Here is a 25,605-nt window from a genome sequence, read left to right on the forward strand (position 1 = left end):
GAGACGTATTGGATATTCTGGCAAATGTTAAAAGTGTTCTTTTCTTGGCATGTTTATAAACAGAATATGAATTAAAAAATATAATAAATAAAAGAAGAAAAAAAAGAAGCCACAATTGGGACACAAAGAGAAGTAGGAACTAATGGCAAAACCTTCCAGAGAATCCTCAATTGAAGATGACCAACTTGGAAGATGGAACTAACTTGAACCTCGGTAGAAAGAGAAGAAGACATTTTGAAGTCCACGTTTTTCAAAACGGGAACAGGTGAAGTAAGGGGACACAGAGCAAGAGGCCAGATTGAAGACGTCCAAAGAGATGGAGAAACACAAAAAGAAGAGCCGACCACCAGTACCTCTGACTTGTCCCCATTCAATTTGAGCCAGTTGTCACTCATCCAATATCCCACTGTTGCCAAGCAACCCCTAAACTGAGATGCCACGTCAGGCTGACTGGAATTAAGGCGAACAATAATCTGGGCGTCATTAGAATAGGAGCAAACAACGGAAACCATGGGAGTGAATGAGTTGGACAACAGGCTGAATGTAGATATTAAATAGAGTAGTGGACGAGGCGGATGCCTGGGGGACCACACAGGTGAGGCTACAAGGCAGAGAATGGAAACAAGAGAGAGCAAGGGTTTGGCCCCTGTCAGCCAGGAAAGAGGTAATCCATGATATAAATGTATCAGTGTGCCCACCCCCCACCTCCCTAGCACCCCCTGTCCACCAGCCAACTGAGATCATCAGACACCAAGACCAGAACACTTTCAGTGGTACGTGAAGGCCAAAATCCTGACTGAAAGAGGTCAAATAATTTATAATTTTCCAGATAAGAACTAAGAGGTGTAGCAATTAAGAATTACAATAATGTCATGAAAAAAGAAATAAGGCAGATTGGACGAAATATAGCAAGGACAGTAGAATCAAGAGAAGGTTTCTTCAACAAAGGGATGACAAGCGCATGCTTCAGCTCAGCAGGAATAGCACCTGACCCAAAAGAGAAATTCAAAGCCTCAGTTATACAAGGAGCAATATCCGGCATAACATCTTTAAGAATCCCTAAAGGAATTGGATCAAGGGGGAAGCAGATTTAAGTCGTCTAGTGGCCACTAAAATATCCTCAGGCATAAACAAAGGATAGTAGGACCACGTATGAGACGGATCAGTTACCTGGGCAGCAGAGGCAGGAACATCCCAGGGATCGGATCTCTCGAGCTCTGAAATCTCTGCATTGGCTCCCAGTGGCTGCAAGGATTAAGTTCAAGACCCTCTGCATTGTCCACAAGGCCTTCTGGGGCATGGGGCCTCATTACCTCCAACTCTCTCTCCGTAAATACCTTCCTACTCGAGCTCTTCGCTCCTCGACCTCCAACTCACTCAGGGTCACTCGCTTCTCCAAGCAACGAGTTGGTGGTAGATCTCTTTCTTCAGCTGGGGGCTTCCTCTGGAACAGCCTCCCTGCCTCTCTGAAACTCCAGGAGAACCATCTACGGGTCCGGAAGCACCTCAAGATATTCCTCTTTTCTTCTGCCTTCTCTCCTCCTCTCCCCTGCTGATTTCCTGTCTGATACTGCACTGGCCACCTGGCAACCCTCTGTCTTCGGTCCCAGGTCCCTACCCGCCCAGTTGCACACCCGCACTGCCTCCTGGCAAGCCTTGCACTTGGATCTGTATCTGTAACCCTACAGTCCCCCTACCTGCACTTCTGGACACCTGCTGTCTGCACTTACCCTTGCACCTGCCACCTGCTGGCCACACTTGTTATTGTTTTGGTCCCATGTACAGCACTGCCCCCTCCCCTTTCCCCTGGCACTTTTCCCCTCGCTCTTTCCCCGCACTTGCACGATCTCAATGTCACCTGGCCTAGTAAGATCGTTGTCTCTGTCCTCCCTATGTTTCCCCTTCCTTGCCTTGTCACGCCTTGAAACACTTGTGTATAGGAGCAGTACAAGTGCCATGTCATATCATGTCATATCATATCATCCGATCTAAATCCTGACAAGAGAATTTGATTACAAATATCCTCAATCTTGCTGATAAAAAAAAATCATAAAGAGAGTCACAGCATTCAAAAGGGGACGACACCCGCAGTAGAGCTGGAGTTAGCAGAGAGCGAGCGTACTAAGGAAAATAATTCTCTGTGTTGGTTTAAAGCATTCTCCACTTTGTTGGTATAGTAAGTGCACTTAGCATCATGAATAGCTTGATGGTACTGTTTGCTAATTTGCTGGAGCCTCAACTTGTCATTATGGCATTAGGTGAGGCACCACTTGCGCTTGGCTTGCCTCCGATTAAGCAGAGTGATCTAAGAACATCATTATACCAGAATTCCAAAGGGCAGCCACGAGGTTTAAAAGATTTTAACAGTGCAAACTGGTTAGCAAAAGAGGTAAACACCTGATTAAGAAAGGAAAGATCCACAGATTGGGCGTTAAAACATTTATCATGAATACAAGACACATCCCCCTTAGCCATAATATCCTCCTCCAGCTGTGTTTAGAAATCTCCTTAGAGATGCAAGGCGTGCAGTCGGGGAGCAGATAAGAAAAGGAACCACTAAGTGGTTAGACCAGAAGACTTGAAAAACAGGAAACATGTCAATAAGTGAATCCATAGAAAAAACAAGATCCCAAATACTACCTAACTTATGAGTAGGTTCTGTGACATACTGCTTAGGACCTGAACGGCCATATCACCAAAGGACTGAGTTGCAGAAAAAGAGATTGGGGCGTTACATTTTGAAAATGTGAGCTGCAGATTAGCTGCAAATTCCAAAAACGAGTTGCAGAAGGAAGAATCAGCACAAGGGAGGGGAGGTGATATATAGTCCAACTATACACTGACCAAGAGGCTGACATGGTAAGGCGGACCAGAAGAGCCATGTCATGAATCAAGAGTAATGAAGTAGCCCCAAACTGAGAATGGTATATTACTGCAACCCCTCCACCGGGTGTGGAGAAATACAATCAACACAGATAATATCCTAATTATCGGGAAGAGCCTCAACGACCGACGGGCCAGACGAGTCCCCAAGCCAAGTTTCCGTCATGCAAAGGAAGTCTGGATGCAACTCAGAAAGCAAATCATAACAGGAAGCAGAATGTGCGAGCAATGAGAATGCATTTACTAAAAGAACTTTGTAGAAGTCCACTACCTGAGTAGTGTAAAGAAGGCATGGTATCCACAGTAAGACAGGCACAAATGACCACAGTTCAAGGGTGTTTATTGAACTTCAAATGAAAGGGTTTGAAAAACATCTATCTAATCCTAAATCTAAAGATGGGAGCAAGCTACGCCCATCAAATAATAATAACGCAGTCCTAGTGATGTCTTGTCAAAATAAAAGGGCATATACTAATAAACCTATTGCCAATCCGTACCTCTAAATACTAGTAGTGGGGGAAATAATGTTATGCAAAAAAAGTGTTAAAGAAATAATAAGTCAGGATGTTCAGGCCGTTGGCCTCCCTTCCCCACGTTTCCAGCACGGGACAAGGCGGTACACTCGAGTTTAGCAGTCTCTAGGTTCTCTGGCACGAGGGTGCAGTTCAAACTTCCCCCTCAGATGGGCTCAGATACCCTTTAATACAAACTTTGCAGAATTTTCATGTGTCTAATTTCTCGCTTGATTCACTATTCACCTCAGATACCCCTCAGCCGGGCTCAGATCCGGTTTAACACAATGTTCAATCAGTCTCCCTCCGCCAGACTCGGGCCAATTTAATTCTCTTTAACACAAAACGTATTTTATCCCAAAAACTTTCAATTGATCTCCCTTGTTCGGGCTGGGACCAACTTAATTCACTTTGAATTCTCTTTAACACAAAACTCATTTCATCCCAAAAGCTTTGAATTGATCTCCCTCGTTCGGGCTCAGACCAACTTAATTCACTTAGTCATTAACTTGTGCAATTGATCACCCTCGTACAGGCTCGGACCAACATAATTCACTAGTCATCAACTCGTTAGGCAATGTCAACATCAAAGACTTTCGTTGTGCACAAGACTTTACTTGACCCGTCAAAGGACCACTTCGATGAACACTCTTCACCTTTCTCCACTCTTAGTTGGATACTTTACAGAGACCTTCGAATGAGCAGATTACCTTTTTTCTTCGTACTCTGATGCTGAGGGACCACAGAACCTATGGAGTACTGGCTATCAGCCAAGAGGGGCAGGTAGAAAGGGCGATGAGGAACCTGCGGGAGGAAAATCCAGCATTTCTGTAAGACTCCTTGCCAAATTGTGCTGTCACACGAGGAGAAATTTCGACTAGCGCCAGCTGACACTGTGTTGCCCTTTGCCTTTGTCGTAAGTCCTGCTTTTAGTCCATTTGTTACTACTATGAGAAACCTGAAGGTGTTTCACCCGCTAGTCCCCGGGGATCTGTCACCCAGGTGGCCAGTACATGGCCATCACTATTGGATCCAGTTCCTGGGCGTGGAGCAGTGAGGGAGGATCCCCTGGATGGGGGGTCCTCGGGGAGTGGGAGTGGGACACTGACGGGTGAGACACGGTATCCCCCTTCCTTCAATGCCTTTTCTGACACAAACACTTTCCCGCGACACACCAGTGAACGGACTAACACCAGAGCCGTTTACCTGACATGTCCCAATACAAGGGTCAGGCAATTGATCAGAATCACACACACCTGACAGCCCTTTCTCTTCCCCATAGGGATAAAAGGTGGAGCAAGAGAGCATAGTACGAGCAAGGCAGACCGCACAACGAGACATCTATCCACATCCAGCAGTTCAAGAGGAGGAGAAAGGTGGCGAATATTGAGAGGCTGACAAGGAGAGACACGACCTTGCCCTTTCCGACGCAGACCCGCAAAAGTTCCGCAGAGGGAATCCTAAGACCGAGGACAATGGCCCAAGTGTGCTGCAACAGATGTCAACGGTGCACAGAGCGTGTCGACGCTGATAAGCGGGAGCGAGTGAAACTCCCGCTACCATGGTACCAGCCTTAACTCCAGTTACGGAGAAAGCCAAGCGGTTCATCACAGCCGGTGAGTCAAGGGGAGAGCCGATAAGAGCTGGGCTGTGATGGATGAAAGTCGCAAAGTGGCTAAGTGAACTAAGTTCAAAAGAACTGTAAAAGTGTTGAGGGGAGACCAGCTGCAGAGGGAACCGGCACCCTGTGGGTGCTAACTCCAGAGACTCTCGTTGATCCCCCGGTGAAAGAAACTACAGAAACCAGAAAGCCATAGGAGAGCCGCCAAATTAGGTCAAAGTGGTCATACAGGAGGTCAAGCAAAATCCCTGTACAGTCTAAAGTCTTTGATCGACGAACTTGAGAAAGCAAGGGAAGTGAATCCCGCAAACGAATGAGAATCTGAAGTTGGCAAGTGTGAACCCGACCGAGGGATGCTGTCGAGAAGGGCACAAGTCTAAAGTCCCAGGAAACAGTATGTTGACAAACGTGAGCCGGGCCGAGGGATGTCCACTAAGAACTGTTTGAAAAGACATTAGGAAGACCAATAGAAGTGCACTGTCCTGCTTGTCATTTGGGGTACGAGCCAGACCGAGGGAGAAACCAAGAGACAGTATAAGGCAAAGAGAAGTACTTTCCAGCTTGTCATTTTAGAGGTCCGAGCAAGGCCGAGGGAGACCAAACGGTGGAAAATGACCACCCATAATTCATGGAGAAAAGAACTGTTATACAATTTGTGAAATACAATTTGTGGAAGGGTCAGCGCCCATAAGAGGCGGACCCAAGGGGTGAATCTATCACCCGAGAAATACGTAGAGCAGAACTTTGTGTTTGTTTGTTGTTTTTCTTGAGAATCCTATAAGTCCCACTAGATCAGGAAATCACAACCCCAAAAGCCTTGATATCGATAAGAACTGTTATAGGATCTAAAACCGGAAGAGGGATATCCAAGGGATGAAAAATAATCACCCAAGACACCAAGGAACAAGGGTCAGCCCCAGAAGAGGGGGACCCAGGGGTGAAAAATCCTCACCCAAAGCAAAAGCAGAAACTTTCATTTTGTTGAAGGAACTTTTGTTTCGTTATTTGAACACCTCAGGCCTTCTAAGGCAAGAGACCTTCAAGGAAACAAGACTTGGTCATCAAAGGTCCTGATAGCTGCGAGGGATACTGTCAACTCGTGCTAGGAAAGCTCAAGTGTGTGCTGTGCTCTAAGATCCCACCTTACACCGTGCTCAAAACATGGGGAAGGTAGAACTAAGCTACTGCATCCTGACATATTATTTGAGTACACTTCTTTCTTTTCTTGAAAACCATACCACACCCTTTTTTGTATTAGCTGTAAGGTTTGGCAATAGTTTTTTTAGTACAAGCCCTTTTTATTTAGGCACAACGCCACAAGGAGTGCATTATTTTCATTTGATGGTCGAAGCTTGCTCCATCTTAGATGAAATGAAATGATATTTTATTTATATTGCGCTCGTACACAAGTGTTTCAGAGCGTGACCATGCAAAGGGAGGGGAACAAGGGAGAACAAAAAAGAAAACAGTAATCTTACTAGGCCCAGTGACATTTTTAGAAAGCACAAGTGCATGGAAAAGGAAAAAGGAGGAAAGTGCATGGAAGGGGGGGGGAGTGGAAGTGCGGAACAGAGGAGAGAATAGAATAAATACAAAATAAAATAAATAAATAAGGGCGATAAACCATGGTAGTGCAGCCAGCAGGTGGCAGGTGAAGGTTAGTCAGATAGGGTATATCTGATAAGGGCAGAAGAGAAGTGGGAGGGGGACTGTATGGGTACAGATACAGAACCCCAGTGCAGGTGGTGGCCTGGAGGCAGTGCAGTTGGGTGGCAGGGTGAGCAGGTACCTGGGCCCGAATGACAGAGAGCGGCCAAGTGCACGATGCCAAGAGAAGAAACAGATCAACAGGGGACAAGGGGAGCAAAGGCAGAGGCAAAGAGGAAGGTCTTGAGGTGCTTCCGGAACCGGAGATGGTTTTCCTCAAGTTTCAAGGTGGCCGGGAGGCTGTTCCAAAGGGAGGCCCCAGCCGAAGACAGAGATCTACCACCAGCTCGTTTCTTTGCAAAACAACTAACCCTGAGGGAGTTAGAGGTAGAGGAGCAAAGGGCTCGAGAGGGGAGATATTTACAGAGGGATAGTTGAAGGTATTTTGGATCCAGGCCCCAGAAAGCCTTGTGGACAATGCAGAGGGTTTTAAATGTAATCCTTGCATCCACTGGGAGCCAATGAATGGATTTCAGGGCTATTTAGGTTTAAATTAGGCGTTTTTCCACCGGGCATTCATTGTTCAATAAACAGCCTTGAACTGTGAACACTTGTGTCTGTCTTACTTGTTGCCACCATGAGTTCCTTATAATGGGAAGGAAAAGTTAGAAGAGGGAACTGGAGTGCGAGGAATTTGGTTCCAAGAGTCAGAGGCAGGTCTGCTACAGTGAACAAAGCTGTCCCCAACTTTCAGACGACTATAGGAAGCAAGAGTGACCCAAGTCAGCACCAGGACCACAAGGGATCCTTTGTTTGTGAAAACGGTATGGATGAACTAGGGGCCACCAGTAAGTGGTATGATTACTCACCGCCCTTAGCTCACTCCAGGTTCAAACTTGAAAGGTTTGAAGAAGGTTTCCTGGACTAGGAAATCCCCTCCTTGGTTAAGCTTCAAAGTGCCCAGGCGTCCGATTTACATCAGGAGCTGGATCTCTCGTCACAAATGCAGGACAAACAAAGCAAAGCTGGTCTCAGGACATTTGAAGAAAGGCGGGAAAGTCGCCAGCAGTGACCGCGACTGTCATATAGTGACGCAGGAGCACCCAAGTTTCACAGACTGATGCACGCCTCTCTATCGTGGGTCAAAGCAGTGGGGACAACGAGATTTGGTAAGAAGGTTCTTTGCAGTGCTAACTAGGGTTCTCCCAAAGCTCGAGCAGAAACTTGGTGTAGCAACGTTCCAGCACGGGGCCAAGTCACAAGCTGGTCAGTGCACCGGAGGGCCGACGGACACTTCCTGAGAAAGCCTGTTTGCAGCGCACTGAGGAGACTTTGAGAGTAATTGGTCACACCCCTCAAAAGGGTTGAAGCACCTTTGCCGGTTTTAGGAGATTGAATGCAAAGCAGGGCGCTACGGGGACAACTAAGGGTGCCAAACCTACTCTGTGCGGTTCCGGACAGTCCTTGGATCTGCTTTGCTTCTCAGGATACTTGGCTCCATGTATAGGTCGATTCGGACCTAAGGGTGATCTGTGGGTGATCTCAGAGCCCCTCCTCATAGCCTAAAGTCCAGTGAGTGCTCGCACCCAGCTGGCCAATGAGGCGATCTGCCCCACTCACGCAATGTCTCCCAGTACCTATTTTCAGAAGGACAAGTCAGTTTCCCCAGAACGATGAGCGAAAAGACCAGCGGAGTGCAGCTGAAGGCTGTCCTCCACTGGCTAAAAGTCAGGAGAGGAGGCTGAAACAAAAGGAAAAAGTTGGGGGGACCACAAATATAGAGGTAAAACAGCAGTAAGTGAAATTGTACCGAACAGTTACCTTTTAAAAATTGAAAGTGCAGCTAAATATTCCTTAATTGTGGTTACTTGTAGCCCAAAATGGGCTAAATATAGTAAAAGAGAAAGAACAGTAGAAATTTCACATGCAAAGGGATCACATTTATTATCACTGCACCAATTGCAAAACGTGTTCCAACGGCAGTGGAACAGAGATTTTGTTGCTGTTGTTCTGGCCGAAAGGAACACCTCCATCACGTCCTCCAGAAGGTCCCAATCTTTGTATCTCACCCTCTCAGAAACCACGTGTGAAGGTTCAGAGTACTGATTTCTGGATGATGGAGACACCCCTCTTGCGAGAGTAAGTCCTCTCTTTGGGGGAGACGAATTGGAGGGCAGATGGCCATCTCTAGAAGGTCCTGGTACCACATTCTCTTGGGCCAATCTGGAGCAATGAGGATCATGGTGTTCACAAACTACCTCAACCTCCTGATGACATGAGGAATGACAGGGACAGGTTGAAACGTGTACAGAAGTGGAAACTCCGAGTCCACGGCGAATGCATCGCCTAGAGCTCCTCTTTGAGGAAATTGCCTGGAGCAAAACTGTTCGGACTTCCGATTGATACTGGTCACGATCAGATCCACTTGAGGGGTTCCAAAAAGGGCAAAGATCTACAAAGGCACATCCTGAGCTAACTCCCACTCGTGAGAAATCGTGCTCTGCCTGCTCAGAGCTTCCGCCGCTGTGTTTTCTTCTGCGGCTAGATGAACTGCCAGAAGAGAGTTTCTGTGACTTGACAAGTACCCTTGGCTGTGTTTCCCCTGTACCCACGTTCTCCTCACCTGAGCTTTCCGAGTCAATGGTTTCTTGCAGTCCTCAACGTGCCAGGTAGTCTCTCTCCTTTTTCTGGTGCGTGGGCTTGTCACGGAGAGAAGCCACTGTGGCCGCTGGGTGAGAACAGCGGCACAGTGACCTCCTTTCCGGGACCAAGCCAGAAAATGCAGGGAAAAACCCGCAAAGGGGAAAAAACCCTGATAAGAGGTGCCAAGACTTGCCTGCGAAGGCCAGTTGTTCCCAGATGAAAAAGAAGGAAGCGAAGGATCTCCAACAACTGAAGGGTGGCCACTAAATGTCCAAGTCCAACAATAGCTGTAGGCCTGAAGCGCAGGCGGAGAAGGCAGCAGCTGAGGAGGCTGCAGTGGAGGTCGAAAATGTTCCAGGAAAGCACTGCGGAGGAGCACGGAAGGACGCCCAAGCTGACTGGACCAAAAAGAGCAAGGTGAGAGAACGAGAGAGAGAGAGAGAGAGAGAGAGAGAGAGAGAGAGAGAGACCGCCGGAGAAAAAGGCACAGCTAGCGCCGCCCAGGGAAGGCGGCGGAGAGAAATGGGAAACAAAGTACGGTGTTCTGAGAAACCGGAACCCCGGAGAAAAGTATCCAAGGGGAGTAACCCCTGGGAAATTCCAAAGCGAGGTGCAGAGGAAGAGCGAAGGACCCAGAGTCGAAAAGTAAACAACAGAGGGGGGTTGCAACGCAACGACCTGCCGGGAGGCGGGGATTTAAATACTCCCGGCAGCGTTGCGTCCCGCGTTCGGAGCTGCGGAGCGAACACAGAAAAAGGACTAAAGTAATCCTCCTCTGCGTCCTCTCAAACTCCAACGCGGAAGAAATCGCCAGTCGCGGCGATGGCCGCGACTGCGAGTGACAGTTTCCTTCTCTTAGTGCTCACAACCAGAGCTGCATTGCCTCTCTGCAGAGTGGCAGAGACCCCACACACCCTCTCTTGTTGAGGTTGTGCATGGCCACTGTGTTGTCCGTAATTTTCTGGACACTTCACCCCCGTATCGAGGGCAGGAAGGCCATCAGCCTAGTCTGATTGCCCTCAATTCTAAAAGGTTAATATGAAGTCTGGACTCTGATTGAGACCAGTTTCCGCTGACTGAAAGATCCTTGGCCATGATTGCCAAAAGGGTTCTCCTCTCATTATATTCTCTCAGCAGGCCCTCCACAGAAGATCCTGGGCGACCTTTCTCGGGACCTGAATAAGGTCTGTCATTCTGCCAGAGAAGTGAGACCACTGGGATTTGAGAGTCCACTGAAGGGATCTCATTCTCAGATGGGCTTCTGGCAACAGAAAAATGCAGGATGCATGAGGCCGAGCAACCTTAGGAAGCTGAAGGCCGGGAGATGTTCGGCATTCTGACATTTTTGGACCATCTGCAAAAGATGTTCAGCCCTCAACTCGGGTGACAAGGCTTTTCCCGATGCTGAATCCAGGACTTCTCCAATAAATTGAAGCGTATGAGAAAGTGTAAAGTGGGACTTTTTGAAGTTCAGGGAGAAGCCCAGCTCATGGAGGAAGTGGCAAGTGCGACTGAAGTGATTCCAAGCCTGTTCCAAAGAAAAAGCTCTGTGTCATGCAGGGCATCCCACTTGCACTGTGTACCTGCTTTCTTTTGTTGCTGCAGAGACAAAGAAGCCAGTATGCCACGAGGTGATGTCGGAGAACCAGTACACAATGTGAGGAGGGAAACCAACCCAACGGCACCCCAATGCCCAGGGTTACGCTGGATCAGCTCCCCACACCACGGGACGGACCTTCCCTGATATTCATGGCATAAGGACAGTGCAAGCACTGACAGGGAAGCCCACACAGAGACCTGAGTCCAGGAGGTGTACCAGCAGACAGGATGAAGGAGGAACCAACTGTCAGCAAGGCAGAAATGGAACAGATGAAGACTGTGGTGACAAGGCGAAGGAGCAACCAGGCTGGCTACTGGAGGTGCAGGTCCAAGGCACAAGACGCAAGACAAGGGAGGACAAGAGAGGGAGACCCCAAGCAAGGCTGAGAAAACAAGGGAGAGAACTGAACAGGAGAAGGAGACAAAAGGGAGAACTGAAATCAAGGTAGCTCAAGCTGAAGGAGGGCAAGCTGAACAGATCCCAGGATCGAGGACACGGACAAGGATTCCGCGTTGAGACACGCAGAGAAGTGTCTTCCTACTGCTTAAATAGGCAGGCAATGAGCCAATGCCCTGGGCAACCAAAGAGCATTGTGAAATGGGCATGCGCGAAGAGCCGAACAAGGTCTCCCGCACATGCGCAAAGCAGCGGAAATGGCAGCGCCCATCACCGGTGGCGGCTGCATCGAGGTCACCCGAGGCCATCTCAAGTGCGGGTAGAGCCTCCAGGAAGGCACCCGGGATCCTGTGACACGGCACCTGGTAAATTGCGTGACACTCTGATCAACCAGTCGTCCAGGTAGTGGTAGATGTAAATCCCCCCCCCTTAAACCTGCTGCCACCGCTGCCATAAGCTTGCTGAAGACCCTCAGAGCACACGTGAGCCCGAATGGCAGAACCAGAAATTGATAGGGAGAACTGCCAACCACGAACCTCAGGTACTTTCTGTGCTTCTGATGGATGGGCACATGAAAGTAAGCATTTTGAAGATCCAATGACACCAATCAATCCTTGAGTCGAAGGGCCTGAAGGATCTGCAAAAGAGTTACCATCTTGAACTTGTCCTTCCTGAGGAACTTGTTCAAGCGTCTCAAGTCCAAGATGGGTCGCACTCCTCCATCCTTCTTGGGGATTAGGAAATAAGGAGAATACTATGCCTGATCCCTCACTGCAGCCGGTACTAACTCTATCACACTTTCCTCCAACAGGGTAAGAATTTCCTGTAGGAGAAGCAGATTTGGATCTAAGACAGACCAGTCTCTTGGGGACAATCCAGGGGTTTCGTTAAGAATGGGAGACAGTAACCCTAGGCCACTGTCTGCAGCATCCATGCATCCGAGGTTATGCACGGCCAACTCTGAAGATGCACTGATAGTCTGCCCCCACCACTGTTTAGAGGGTAAGGGAGTCAGAGGTTTGCTGATCTAGCTGCAGCTGAGGGCAAGGCGTAAGAAGCTGCACAACAAGTCTTTCCTCCTCTACCTCTGTGCCTACATTGGGCCCTTTTTGGACCTCTCTGAGAATATTGTCCTCTTCTTCTAGAAACTGTATAAGAGAAACGAAAAGGAAGCCCTCTCCATCCCTGTCCAGAAGATTGAGATCGGGAAGGTTGACGGATTGCCACAACCCTACTCACTGAGTCAACTGTATCGAGGCTGGATTCAGTCAGAGAGGGTCAGTGAAGGTAGCGTCTGCGACAGCCAGCCCATGTGTGTCCTTACCTCCCGAGGCGTGATACAGCTGCGGAGACAACAGCGAAGGCAGCAAGCACCTCGGGGATGGGAAAAGGCCCTGTAACCACACCGACCCGTAAGTTTCCAGAAAAGGAAAAAGAGGAGGACAAGGCCTCCCCCCCCCCGTCAGAACCTCCACGGGATGTGGATCCACATGCTGCTCCAGAGAAACCGGTGCAGATTTATTCAAGCTCCGACGAGGGCAACGATGATCTGCCTGATGACTACTATACAGACCACAAAGGAGGGGGAAACTCTGAGGACGGTGAGACTTTGACCCTACACCACTGGTTTCTTTCACCCCTGAACTGAGGGATGTGTCACTGGATATTAGACGACCCTACACACACTGGCCACGGAGATCCAGTAGAGGCTGCCCCCAACACCAGGACCTACACCACCACAGGATGAAGTTGCGCCCTCCTAGTCAGAAGGGAAAGTCTAAGAGGGTGGGTGGCCCAGAACCACAACGTTGCAACCCATCTCCCCCGCAGCTCCAGCACCGCACACAGACAGAGGTACGGACACGCCTGCAGGCACTGAGGAGGAAGATGACTATGTGCCAGCTGACAGGGAAACACCACATGCTGTCGAGCCCCATAGGGCTTCCCCAACGGACGATGTTGGATCCTTCCATTCCATGATGCCCAGGGCCTCTGAACTTTTTCAGTTAGTGCCTGAGGAAACTAAAGAAGAAGGGGTTATGTACGAGCCGCGTTAGTCCAGAAGAAAGACCATCATGTCTGTTCCCTTCCTGGATGATATCTGGGAGGAGGGCCTGGCGCTAATGAAGAACCGGAGTAAAGCCCCGCCCAAGCGTGACCGACTGGAGAGAAAGGACAGGGTACCAGATTTAGCTCTTAGGTGCTTAAGATCTCAACATTCGGCTGACTCAGTGATCTAGGGCACAGCCAGGAAGCGCTTAACCCATCGTCGGTATCCATGGTGTCTCTGGACGAGGAGGGAAGAAACTGGAAGCAATGGGCAAGAGTATAATCTATACAGCAGCCTCCACCATCAAGGTAGCTAATGCCCTAGCCATTTTATCACGATATCACTGGGAACTATGTTACAAGCTGTGACCTATTTTGGACTTCCTGCAGGAGGACAAGAAGGTCGAGGCACTGGCCCTGTTTCAGGAGGGGGAGGCGGCCTCGGACCACGCCATTACAATGGCAGTGGACATCATGGACACAGGATTCCGCAAGATGGGGAACAGCGTGTCCCTTCATCGACAAGGGTGGTTGCAGGCCACAAATTTCTGTCAGGACGTTTAGGCTAAGGTGCTGGATATACTGTTCCATGGTGAAAACCTCTTCGGAAAGGCTGTCGAAGAGTCTCTGCAAACCATAAAGACTGACACAGAGATGGGGTGCTCTCTAGGAACCCTCCAACAACGTCGGGTGTCGTCCTTTTGTTCGTCCACAGGAAAGCCCGACAGATCCTCCAAGGGATATACTACCCCACACCGGTAGCCTTCCCGCTCCTCCACTCAGGCTTACCGCAGTGGAGGACAGCGTTGGTGCTGCCCTCAGGGCATGGCCCGACCCGCAAACCGGCAGGTGGGAGGCCGGCTGGCAAAGTTCTTCGGCGCATGGAAGAAGATCACCACCGATAGATGGGTGCTAGACAGGGGCATACCTTGGAGTTCCAACGCAGGTGTCCTCGTATCACACCGGTTCATCGACAGGAACAACACGGGCCACAGCTTCTGCATGAGGTGCATGCCAGAAGGGAGCGATAGAAACTGTCCCCCAGAACCCCCGGGGCTCTGGAGTATACTCCAGATACTTTCTGGTTCAAAAGAAGAAAGGAGGTTGTAGGCCACTCATGGACCTGCATCGTCTCAACAAGTACTTAAAGTCCCAGAAATTCTGCATGAGTACGTTACAACACACGCTCGGCCAGCTGGAGGAATGGAGATTTTTTTACATCACTGGATGTGGAGGATGCCTACTTCCACATCCCCATTCACAAGAAGAACAGCAAATTCCTACGATTCATGGTTCAAGGGCGCCACTATCAGTTCAAGGTGCTTCCCTTCGTCCTAAAATCGTCTCCAAGGGTCTTTACAAAGTGCTTGGCCCTGGTGGAACACGCATCTTCGTCTGCAGGGCATCCACGTATAGCCGTACCTGGACGATTGGCTTGTTCCATCCCGCTCCCATCTTCTGGCGAGCAAACACACATTGAGGACCGTATGTTTGCTGACAGAGTTAGGGTTCTCCATAAACTATCCGAAGTACTGCTTGACACCATCTCAGAAAGCTCTGTTTCTGGATGTCCGGCTCAACACAGTAACGTGTTTAGCATCCCTCTCAGAGGAGAGGGTGGTGGTCATCCAGGGCAAGGTACATTGCTTGCTTGTCATCGGCGCAGACGGCCACACTGCGGACCATCAAGTCGCTGCTGGGCATGTTGTCCTCCTGCATCAGGCTCTGCATACTACAGATGCGGACTCTCCACGAGATTCTGGATGCAAGGTGGATGCAAGTATTAGGGACCTTTGCGGACAAAATCGCCCTCAACGAAGAGTTCCACCAGGCGATACAGTGGTGGGGCATACGATCAGGAGCCAGTCACTGCAGACGACTCTCTGGAAGGCTGGGGAGCCCGCACCGGGCAGTTGCATGCCAGAGGCCTCTGGCAGCCGGAAGAAAAGGGCCTCCACATCAACATCCTGGAACTTCGGGTCGTATTCTGGGCCCTCACGTCTTTTCAGCCGTTGTTGTGGAGCAAGGTTCTGAGGATCTTCACGGACAACACCACCACCATGTTCTAAATCCGGAAACAAGGTGGGACCCACTCACCGGCCCTGTCCAAGGAGGCCCAAGATCTGTGGCAATGGGCCATTAGGCTGGACATGTTCCTCGTCCCTTTTCACTTGGCAGGCATCGAGGAAACACCATTGCGGACTAGCTCAGCAGGGAGTCGCGTTCTTGCCACGAGTGGGAGCTTTGCTAGGCCAAGGTGGGCCTTCTGTTCGACGAATGGGGCCAACCCCAGATCGATCTCTTCGCGACTGCAGTGAACTCCAAGTGCCAGAAGTTCGCTAGCAGGTTCCCTCAGCCATGGAGCATGGGAGGGACATTCTCGTTCCCATCTGAGGGCCTTTTCCTGTATTCTTTCTACTCCTGCTACATGTGATCAACACACTAAGACAGTGCCAGTGCAGGATGATACTCATTTCCCCAGCGTAGCCGCAGCAAATCTGGTACCCGTACCACTGCATCTGTCAGTGGCCCTGTCCATCAGGCTGCCACTTACCCCAGACCTTCTTGCCAGAGAGCGAGGGGCGATTATGCACCACGACCCGGAGTCGCTGAACCTAAAGGCATTGTTCCTGCAGCCCTAGAGTTTGGACGTTATGCTGTACCTGCGGAATGTAAGGACATTCTGGCCAAGGACAGAGCCTCATCAATGTTGACATGCTACAGCCATAAGTGGAAGCAATTCTCTGTGTGGTGCCGGTCTCAGAAGATTACCCCTCTGCGTGTCACAGTCCTGCAACTCCTACCATACTTGTTTTCCTTGGCCAAGGCTGGACTGGCTCATGCCACTATCAAGGTGCACCTCGCCGCCATAACCCATTACACCAGGTCACCGGGTAGGCCATCTCTGTGGTCGCACAGACTTGTCAAGGAGTTCCATAAGGGGCTTTTCAGGACTTTTCCACCAGTGAAGGCTCCTGCCCCAGCTTGGGAGCTCAATGTGGTCCTGACTAAGCTCATGGGTGCGTCATTTGAGCCTATGCATCAAGCCCCACTCAAGTTTCCCTTATGGAAGACGGCTTTCCTTGTGGCTATCACCTTGGCTAGGTGGGTTGGGGAGATCCAGGCTCTGTCTTGCAAGCAACCATACTTTTCTTTCCATGCTTCAAGGGTGGTACTGCATACAAACCCCACCTTTATGCCTAAGGGACTTTCGGAATTCCACCTCAACTGACCTTTGGTGTTACCTGTCTTCTTCCCAAATCTGTCGTTGCCAGTGGAAAGGGCCTTGTATTCGCTGAACGTTGCTCGTGCCTTGAAGTTCTAAGTGGCACGTACAAGGGATTTTAGGAAGACCTCTCATTAGTTTGTCAACTTTGGACCAGTGAATCACAGAAAGGCCTTGTCGAAGGCTTCCATCTCCAGTTGGATCTCTGGCTGCAACATGCACTGTGATCGGCTGGCTAACAGACCTCTGCCGGGCCGGCCAAATACCCACTCCACCAGAGTCGTTGCAACAACAGCGTTTCTCTCTCGGGTGCCCCTGCTCGACATCTGCAGGGCTGCTACGTGGAGGTCCACACACACATTCACAAGGTTCTACTGCATCGACAGGGATTCCAGGGAGGAGTCCCGGGTCGGCCAAGCGGTGCTTCGCAACCTGTTCACGTGAGGTGAGACTGTTCCGGGACTAACTGTTACTACTTCTGTTGAGCCTTGCCACCTCATGTGGTTGTGTATTGTACTGCTTTATAATCTTTATTCATGAGCATGTGAATCCATGCCAGACCCCATGCTGGAGAAGGTTTAACTTACTTACCTGTAACTCTTGTTCTCCCACATGGGTCTGGCATGGATTCGCATACAAACCCTCCCGCCTTCCCCTCTGTGGCTCTTCTTTGTTCATACTGCCACTTTACGTGCTTACCAAATCTTAAGATGGCCACCAGGGTTGGATCTTAGGGAGAGGACTGTCATTGGATGGGGGCAGTATGACCCAGAGGATAGTGATTGGCTTAGAGGAGAAATACAGTTTTCAAGCTAAAGTGAAATTGTTTTTTCTTTTACCGAGGATTCCAAGCCTGGCGACGGGGAACAGTCATGAGCATGTGAATCCATGCCAGACCCATGCCGGAGAACAAGAGTTACAGGTAAGTAATTTAAACCATATCGTAGTAGGTTAGAGGTCAATTTCTTGCGGAAAATGGACGGCTAAAACAGCACAGCACTCACTGGGTCCTAGGCAGAGCGCATGTCAAAGTGCCACTGTATCGAATGTCCCTAATGTCCCATGTTCCGTATTGCCACCATTGTTACACTGCACAGTTGCCAAAAGCACGAGGAACACTGCCATGGAACTGCCGTGGGAATGCAGCAAGACTGTACTTGTGTCCCGGCGCTCTGCGCCACTCAGTGGTTTTAAATAGAATCTCCACCTCTTAAAGTGGAACGCCCCTTCAGTCTCCCGCAGCAGTTAGAGCACCTTCTTTCCTCCACACACAAATTATAAACTCATTACAAAATATACTGAGTTGTCAATTACAACATGCAAACTACCCCATATACATAATGTTCCAACATGTTTCGGTACCTTTTCAACAATTACAGGCCATTCTTTAGGGAAATAACAAATGTATGAGACTGGTGACAATTCTGTTGAACACCTTTCATATGTGTTGGAAGTATGGTGAAAACCAAAGTCAGTATAACAGAGTTTAGGACTCGAAAGATATTTTTTGATGATATGAATGGCTTTAATAAAAAAAATGTGTGTCTTCGTCAAAATCAATGTTTAAGTATAAAACACAAAGAAAATAATATTTAGCAAAAACGTAAAGGTTTACTCTCAACTGAAAGCAGTGTTCATTATCACAAAAATAGTTACCCTACCTTTTCAAAGTATTCATTTATTATAATTACGAATCCAAGCATTTGTTCTACAGCAGTGTGGGGCCCATCATGAGTTAGGCGGTATCCCGACAGTATGACCGGCGGGATACCGCCCGAGCAAATAGCGCTACCACCAACCAGTCCGGCGGTATTACAGCCGATCACGGGTTTGGCAGTGTCAGTAATTCCCCATTGGGTCCATTGGACCTAATGGGGCATTTTTGGTGCAATTACTGTGTGCTAATACCGCCAATGGTAATTGCGCCAACAATTACTTTTCCTGCGTATTTACCCCCAGCTCAGAACTGGGGGTAATGCTGCTCGACTCGTGATAGGGCCAGCCCTTAAATGCAGCGGTAATAACGTTACCGCTGCATTTAAGGGCTACCGCCCAACTCGTGATGAGGTCCTGTGTATTTTATAGATTTCAATAGTGTTAATAATCCCATCTGTCACCGAAAATATTCGCATCCATCATGGCAGCTAGCAATTTCACAGGATGGGAATCTAAACGTTACCAATAGTGAAGAAATACAAAACCCAGACAACACACATTCATGCTACTGTGTTTCTAACAGATCTTTCAAGGTGCCCCACCTGAAGCTTACTTTCCACAATTGGGCAACCTTGCCAGGGCATACACCGCAGACGAGATCGGAGGATGGAATATCACAAAGGTTGACACGCTTGGAGCACTGCTGGAAAAAACATTGTGGGAAAATGACCTAGAAAAGGTAAGACCTGTGTGGGAAACAGGGTTTGAGTTAAATGTTTCACTAGCGTGCCTGCAAAACCTGTCTAAAATGGCTGATCTGCAGCCCTGGCCTCTCTGAGCATTTGAGCAGCAGGCTGAAAATGAAAGTAACTGGACACAGACTTTCAGTGTCAAGGGATGGAGACGAGTTTAAAGCAGAGTAAGCAGTATATGTTGAATGGAAGTGAATGGACAGAGTGACATGTCTGATTTGGTGTAGGGACAGGTAAGCATGACACTAATTGAATAGGGAGTGCATAGATGAAGAGAAATGTATGCATATAGCCAGTAACCATTAGCCACAGAGCAGATATTGTGCTTGTAAACATTATATAGATATCATTATTTTACAGAGTTCAGGCAGTGTGGCAATAATATTTTGCTGCCAAGCAGGCACATTGTTATCCTTAAACAGAGGCTAGGTATTGTCCTTGCAGTTACCCAACAGCTGGATTGTATTTTTACACGCTGGCTGTCTCATGATGAGATTGGCAGTCTGCAGTGTCGGTTTGTGGACTTATTGAAGGTGTAGTGCCTAAATATTTTGCATGATTTGCATGATTAGGTGGGGGATTTTTCCCCGTGACAATTTTTAAAGAAATAGGTCAAACTGATGGTTTGCACAATCCAAAATTTTCAAAAGAAAGTGGATACAAATTAATGAGATTCACTGCCCATTCTGTAGGGGAACAATATAATAGTCCAATGGTTTACATGTCCGGTTAACAACAGTACTCAGGAGTGTCTCACTGCAGCAAAATCATGTATGTGCCCATTTGCAAGTTGTGCACAAATAGAAACACTCAATATGCAGTAGTTAAATATATGTGGGCCACATCACTGAAACAGAGCATAATAAAGTGTGCCACTGATCCATGCAAACATTCCATTAATTCTTCAAATGGAAGTAGAAAATACACAAGTTTAAAATACAGTGCCAGGAGATATATTATTTAATGCACCTCATAGTCCATGTGCTACTTAATATAATACAATTAAAATTAGCGGCAAAGGTGTTGACACCACTTATAGATAGATAAATATGCCAGGGCTCCATTTCCACACTGCCAAACCATGTTCAATCTGCCCCAGTTAATCGCATATCCAGAGACGTTTTTATGGGAGGGCAAAAGGGGCACTTGCCCAGGGCCCCCACCTTGGAGTGGGCCCCACAAGGCTGCCTGGTCTGAAGAAGTAACATTCCATTGTTAACCAGCCTTAATTAGCACACGTCCGGATATTTTATCGGCTGCTGCTGAGGTTATAAACCCATTGCCTTTCTGTTTAGACAAGTACATCCTGCCTTGATCAATTCATCATGTATTGCTTTCTGCGTTCACTGTGGTATACATAGTTTTTGTGTTCCTTATGGCACAACTCTGTAGCATTCTTTCCTTCCTGTGGGAATTATGTTGATCATGTGCAATAGGCAGCAGTGAAATGCATATTGATAAATTGCGTGCCACAATGGTTCAGAAGTTAGCTCAGTGTGTGAAGCACCCAATGCAGAGATATGTGTTCATGTGCAAAATTAGAATATCACATTCCAGCAAGGCTGGCTGAGCCTTTCCTATGACTGAAGTTTATAAACCTGCCTGCATATGTACTTGGTTTTGCAGAACAGCATCTGCTATTATCAGCAATGTACCTGCACCAGATAAGGGTTGCTATAAAAACTAACATATCATCTGTATGGTGAAGGTCGGGAAATTGGTTTGTTCAGATGGGGTGTTGTAAAACCTAGGCAGTCACCTCCAACAATGACATAAACTGTTAGTCCAAGAGGTGAATAAGTATCCACATTCAAGATTATGGGACCAAAGCATTCATGCTTGTATCCTGGATTGGCCAGCAGGCGATACAGTGATCCTGATAAAATCATCTAATATATCTTACATTAGTGTGCTGTCTTCTGTGAGGTTTGTGTGCTTGCATGTTGCTGGTATCGTTTAGCCCATTACTTGGTCTTTCTTCTTATGTAGGCTATTTGGGTGGAAGGGTTGGTAGACAGAAGAGAGCGGACCAGATGTTGCAGGGCTCAGGCAAGCATATTTTAATGTCTGCTTGTTGACAAAAAAAACGGTTTGCTTTTTGGTAAGGTTTATATGCATGTCTATAAATGAAAATGTTACAAGCCATTGTTTTGGAAGTATTTAAAGCTTTCAAATACAAAAGACAATCCCAGATTACATTTTTTAAATCACATCGATTGGTATGCTGGTACTTATATACTTCCCTTGATGATGGAGAGAATGAAGCTAGAACCATTCCCATTTTGCATAACAGCCTTTTATAATATTTTGTTTAAAAATGGTCATGTTTGGTAATGTGACTTGTGTACTTTGCAAGTCCATTTTTATAAAAATTAGATTGTTTTAGCTCATGGTAAGAACTGGAAAAGAAAGTTTTCAAATGCAAATATTGCAACTTTGGCACAAATCCCTGCTTTGCCCCTTCACTCCTTAACCAATGTGTGATCCTGGGCATCTCATTTAATCTTGTATTGCCTAACCTCTCAATATTGCCACTCCCAAAAACCTTTCAAATTGTAAGCTCTTCAGAGTGATTTCCTTCTCATGGTATGATCTTCATAAAAATACTTATTCATGGTTTCACTGGCTATAGGGTTGCTTCCACTTTAATAGTGAGCATATTTATATTGCCCACAACAGGCATTTGTTCCTTTGATATCTAATGGCAACACGATTTGAAAACCATATCCCACTTCTAATCTCAGTCTGTCTGGATAAAGACACCTTCCTGGTAGCTTCTAATCTGCATCCACTATCCATGATATGGTATGTGTAGCTTTCTCCTTCCTTCTAATTGGTCTCCTCTATCCATGCATGAGTATTTATCATTCTGTGAGGCAGCTAATGTGAGTTTGCTGTCTATTATGGGTTACATGTACCTTTTACATATTGTCCTGAATTATTACTACAGGCTGTATACCTTCCTGTATGTTATTGATAACAATGATCCTGTATGTACTCGAACAGTAACCCCTTCGTAGACTGCTAATGTTGGTCTTCAAATGCTACTTGTTATCATTCTGATTTGAGCAAGAATGAAGAGCGTAAGGAGATTTAAAGGGATTAAACGTGCTTATTATGCTGCGAGACAGCATATCTACCTATAAATGGTAAGCGCGACAGCTGTGGGCGCGACCAGTATTCTTGATCCCTTCATTCCGTTGGTTTGGGGGAGGGGGACCCCAAAGATGTCCGTGCCCAGGGCTCTAAAAGTGCTTAAGATGGCCCTGCGCATATCATCAATGTTAATTCAACAATCCCATACGTGACAGTTTGCCAGAATAAACACAATGGAGCTCATTCTCGAGTCCACTGTGCAGTGCAAAATGGGAGTGTAAAAAGGTGGTATACATGCTTGTACGCTTCCCTTTTGCACTCCGCCGTGAAAACTGAGTAAACGCTGCCTGCCATGTACGTCTGGCAGCAGCGTTTACAATGGATTCTGCCTGCATTTTGCTGGTGTAAAAACCAGGAGCATGTCATAGGAATCCACAGCATTTGCACAAGCAAGAAAATACATGCTGAAGCAAATACTACAGTATTTGCATGGTGGAGAAGAGTGAGACAGAATCGTAACTTACAATCCGCCCATCATCTCTGCCATAAATATTAATGAGAATGGGCCGCACTGTTAGTTGAATACGTAAAAGTCCTATGTTGGAAATTGTGATGCTAGTCTCAATAAAGCAATCACGGTTTTTGCCCCAATATTAGCATCCAGGAATCTATATTGCCACTAGAAATCTATGATGCCATCCTAGTGTTACCTCAATGAAACACATTGGCCCTCATTACAAGTTAGCCAGTCCGGATATAACGGTGCTGGTGAAACCTTCCCGGCACTGTTTTCCGGACCAGCTAACTACAAGTTCTGTGGCTGTGTGGTGTTAAACCTGCTAGGTCTGACCTGGCGGGCGTAATGCCACCGGCCGCCATCAGACGCGGAAACACTGGTACCATTACCACATGGTGCCAGTGTTTCCACTTCCCCATTCCCGTGGAGCCCTGGGACTCCACGGGAATGGGGATTTACATGATGACGGCTCCGGAATTACCGGATCACCGGGGCTGTAATGCCTCGGTAATTCCGGCAAGTCCGGAGCCGGAAAATCCCCACGAGTCTGGTGGCAGCCTGCCGGTTTTACTGGCACGGCTACTGCCGGACTCGTAATGAGGCCCATTATCACATGATAATATGCTTTACTGGTGCAACAATGACATGGCATCATTCAAAATGGCTGCTAAGTTTTTTGGGGGAAATCATGAACGGTGCCCCAGAAAATGCCAATTTCAATAATGTCATGCCAGAGTTACCTCATTATGCACATCATCTCAGTACCACACATACTAACATTTTATCAGATGATAATGTGTTATATTAGGGTAACAATGGCATTGCTTTGTAGAGAATGACATCACAATTACCAGCTGACATATTACCATGCTGGCATAATAACCTCTCTTACTAGGGACAACAATAGCATGGCATTTTTCAAATTGGGGCATCAAACTTTTATAGGGTCATTGTAGCCATATCAACATTGAACTCAGATTTGAGGGGACTTTCAATGCCTCACCAGTGTTGTTCTCACAAATATCCTTTCCTTCATCACCTGAAGAATCAGGGTCAGTGTCTGATGAGCTCTTTGTGTGCTGATCTGCTGCAGTCTTCTTCTGTGTTGAGCGCCGACCCTCGAAGGGGTAAGGTCTGCCCTGGGAGGAAGCCACTCTGTCCGCCTGATATACCCAGTTGGCACTTATGGCTTTCCAGGCGCAGCCGTATTAGGGGAAAAAGGCAATCGGCAGAAAAAAAACCTGGGTCAGGTATGCTGAGAGGAGATCTTCTCCAGATGAGGATTCCAGAAAGCCGACAATAGAGAACAAGCTTGCCGTATGGACAGGTGAGAACGAACTAGTAACAGGGCGGAGGTCTGAAGGAACTAATAGGCAGAATCCGAAGCAGGAGCTAGGAGAGGGTATGGAACAGGAGAAGCCAAGGCAGGGCAGCCTGTGGCAGCAGAAAGGAGGCAGCACAAGCAAAAGCAAGCGGGAGAGCAGGAAAGAGGAAAACAAGCGTCTTACACAAAGAGAGGAGAGAAGGGCCGCAACGCGCCAGGTGGTGTCTCCGAGATGCTGTTATTCCGGGAGGGCACCATATTGGATATAAACTAGACCGCAGAACCAAGTAGGGAAAAAGAACGTTGCGGTCCGTTGATGGAGGTGCTTCCAGGCATGCAATAGCTTCAAGGAGGGGTGTTCCATGACAGTTGTCTCTGTAAAACACATTCTCATCCTGTTATCTACATTGCCCCTTGTGATAAATCTGACAATGTCCTCACTTTTTATCTTGGGATGACCCCCTCCCATATGGCCATGGGAGGGCAACAGCTACCTATCCTGACCCTGGGGGCGGCTATATGAGGGATGACCATCTGGGGGAGGCACCTCAGAAGAGTGACAGGACATTGTCGGAGGAAAGTACATAACCCCATTTTCCCTTTAGAGATGTATCCTCAGTTCCCCATGCCTCAATGGCATATTGTTACGCTCATCTCCCACCTCCTAATAGATCTATTGTGATTAATCCCCCAAACTTCCATTAGGAGGAATATGTTGGCAACCAGGATGAGGAAGAAGCAGGGAGTAGTGAGGAACACTTCCCAGGCGGCTCAGTATTCACGTCCTTCAAGCCATTCCGAAAGACACGATGAAGAACAATATAGTAATGAGGATTGGGCGACCAACGCAGCAGTCTAGTTATTGGAAAATAAGTAAGCACCCGGGAAGTTCAAAAGCGGATCGGCTGCAGCTGATGAGAGGAAGGAGAGCTGCATACGCTGAGCTGCCTTGCAGCCCGTAGGACCGCTGAGCAGTACGTTGAAGGCAAGTAAGCCGTGGCAGGCGACTGAGGGGTGAAACTGATATGGGATCGTAGAAACTAGAGTGCAGGTGGTCCGCTGCAGAAAGAGAGAAGGCCACGGGGACCGCACACAGCAAAAGCCAACACAACGCGAGTGCAGCGCTTGACAGGGCGCACACAAAGCCAGTGTGCCGCAGCAGGTAAGAGCAGAGAAATGCTGCAGACAACCGGTAAGCCCTGGGAAGGAAGAAGTTCAAATGAAGAATCTGTCTGTGTCCAAAACCTATACTTGCCCTCACAACTAATCTATACAAAGTGTAGGGATGCCAGCAACCAAAATAAACAGCATTCAACATAAAGCTCTGATCCTCTTCCAGTTCTCAGCTTCCTTCAGCTCCCTTCCCAAAGTAGAAAACAGTTCCAACAAAAAGTCTCAAATATACCTCTCTTGAGTTCAGGATGATACAGACTTAACCAGTACTTGGGGTTCCCTTCCCCAAGTTCCAAGTGATACAGTTCCAAGCACAAAAGAGACTTGAGACTCCAGTCCCAAGTCAATGAATGGTCAAGTCTCAGGATTCCCTTCCCCAAGACTTACTCTGCACAGCACACAATTGTCCTTTGTCTTTTAAAGTTCCTGTCACTCTTGTGCCCACTTTGTAAATATGCTGAAATAAACTTCATAGTTGTAATTGCTTCTGCTTTCAGTATTGGTCCAACC

General features: G+C 47.8%; 1 protein-coding gene across 1 annotated transcript in view; it reads left to right on the forward strand.

Annotated features, from left to right (window-relative positions):
- LOC138568695 (uncharacterized) overlaps positions 1-25,605 on the forward strand; it is a 1,243,988-nt gene that overhangs the window by 895,341 nt on the left and 323,042 nt on the right. Inside the window, exon 87 of the mRNA XM_069646472.1 lies at positions 18,817-18,972. Within this exon, the coding sequence (XP_069502573.1) occupies positions 18,817-18,972 (156 nt within the window). The remainder of the gene's footprint in view (positions 1-18,816; positions 18,973-25,605) is intronic.

The sequence above is a fragment of the Ambystoma mexicanum genome, chromosome 2q, assembly GCF_040938575.1.
Source record: "Ambystoma mexicanum isolate Mex_15411 chromosome 2q, UKY_AmexF1_1, whole genome shotgun sequence".
Classification (NCBI taxonomy): domain Eukaryota; kingdom Metazoa; phylum Chordata; class Amphibia; order Caudata; family Ambystomatidae; genus Ambystoma; species Ambystoma mexicanum.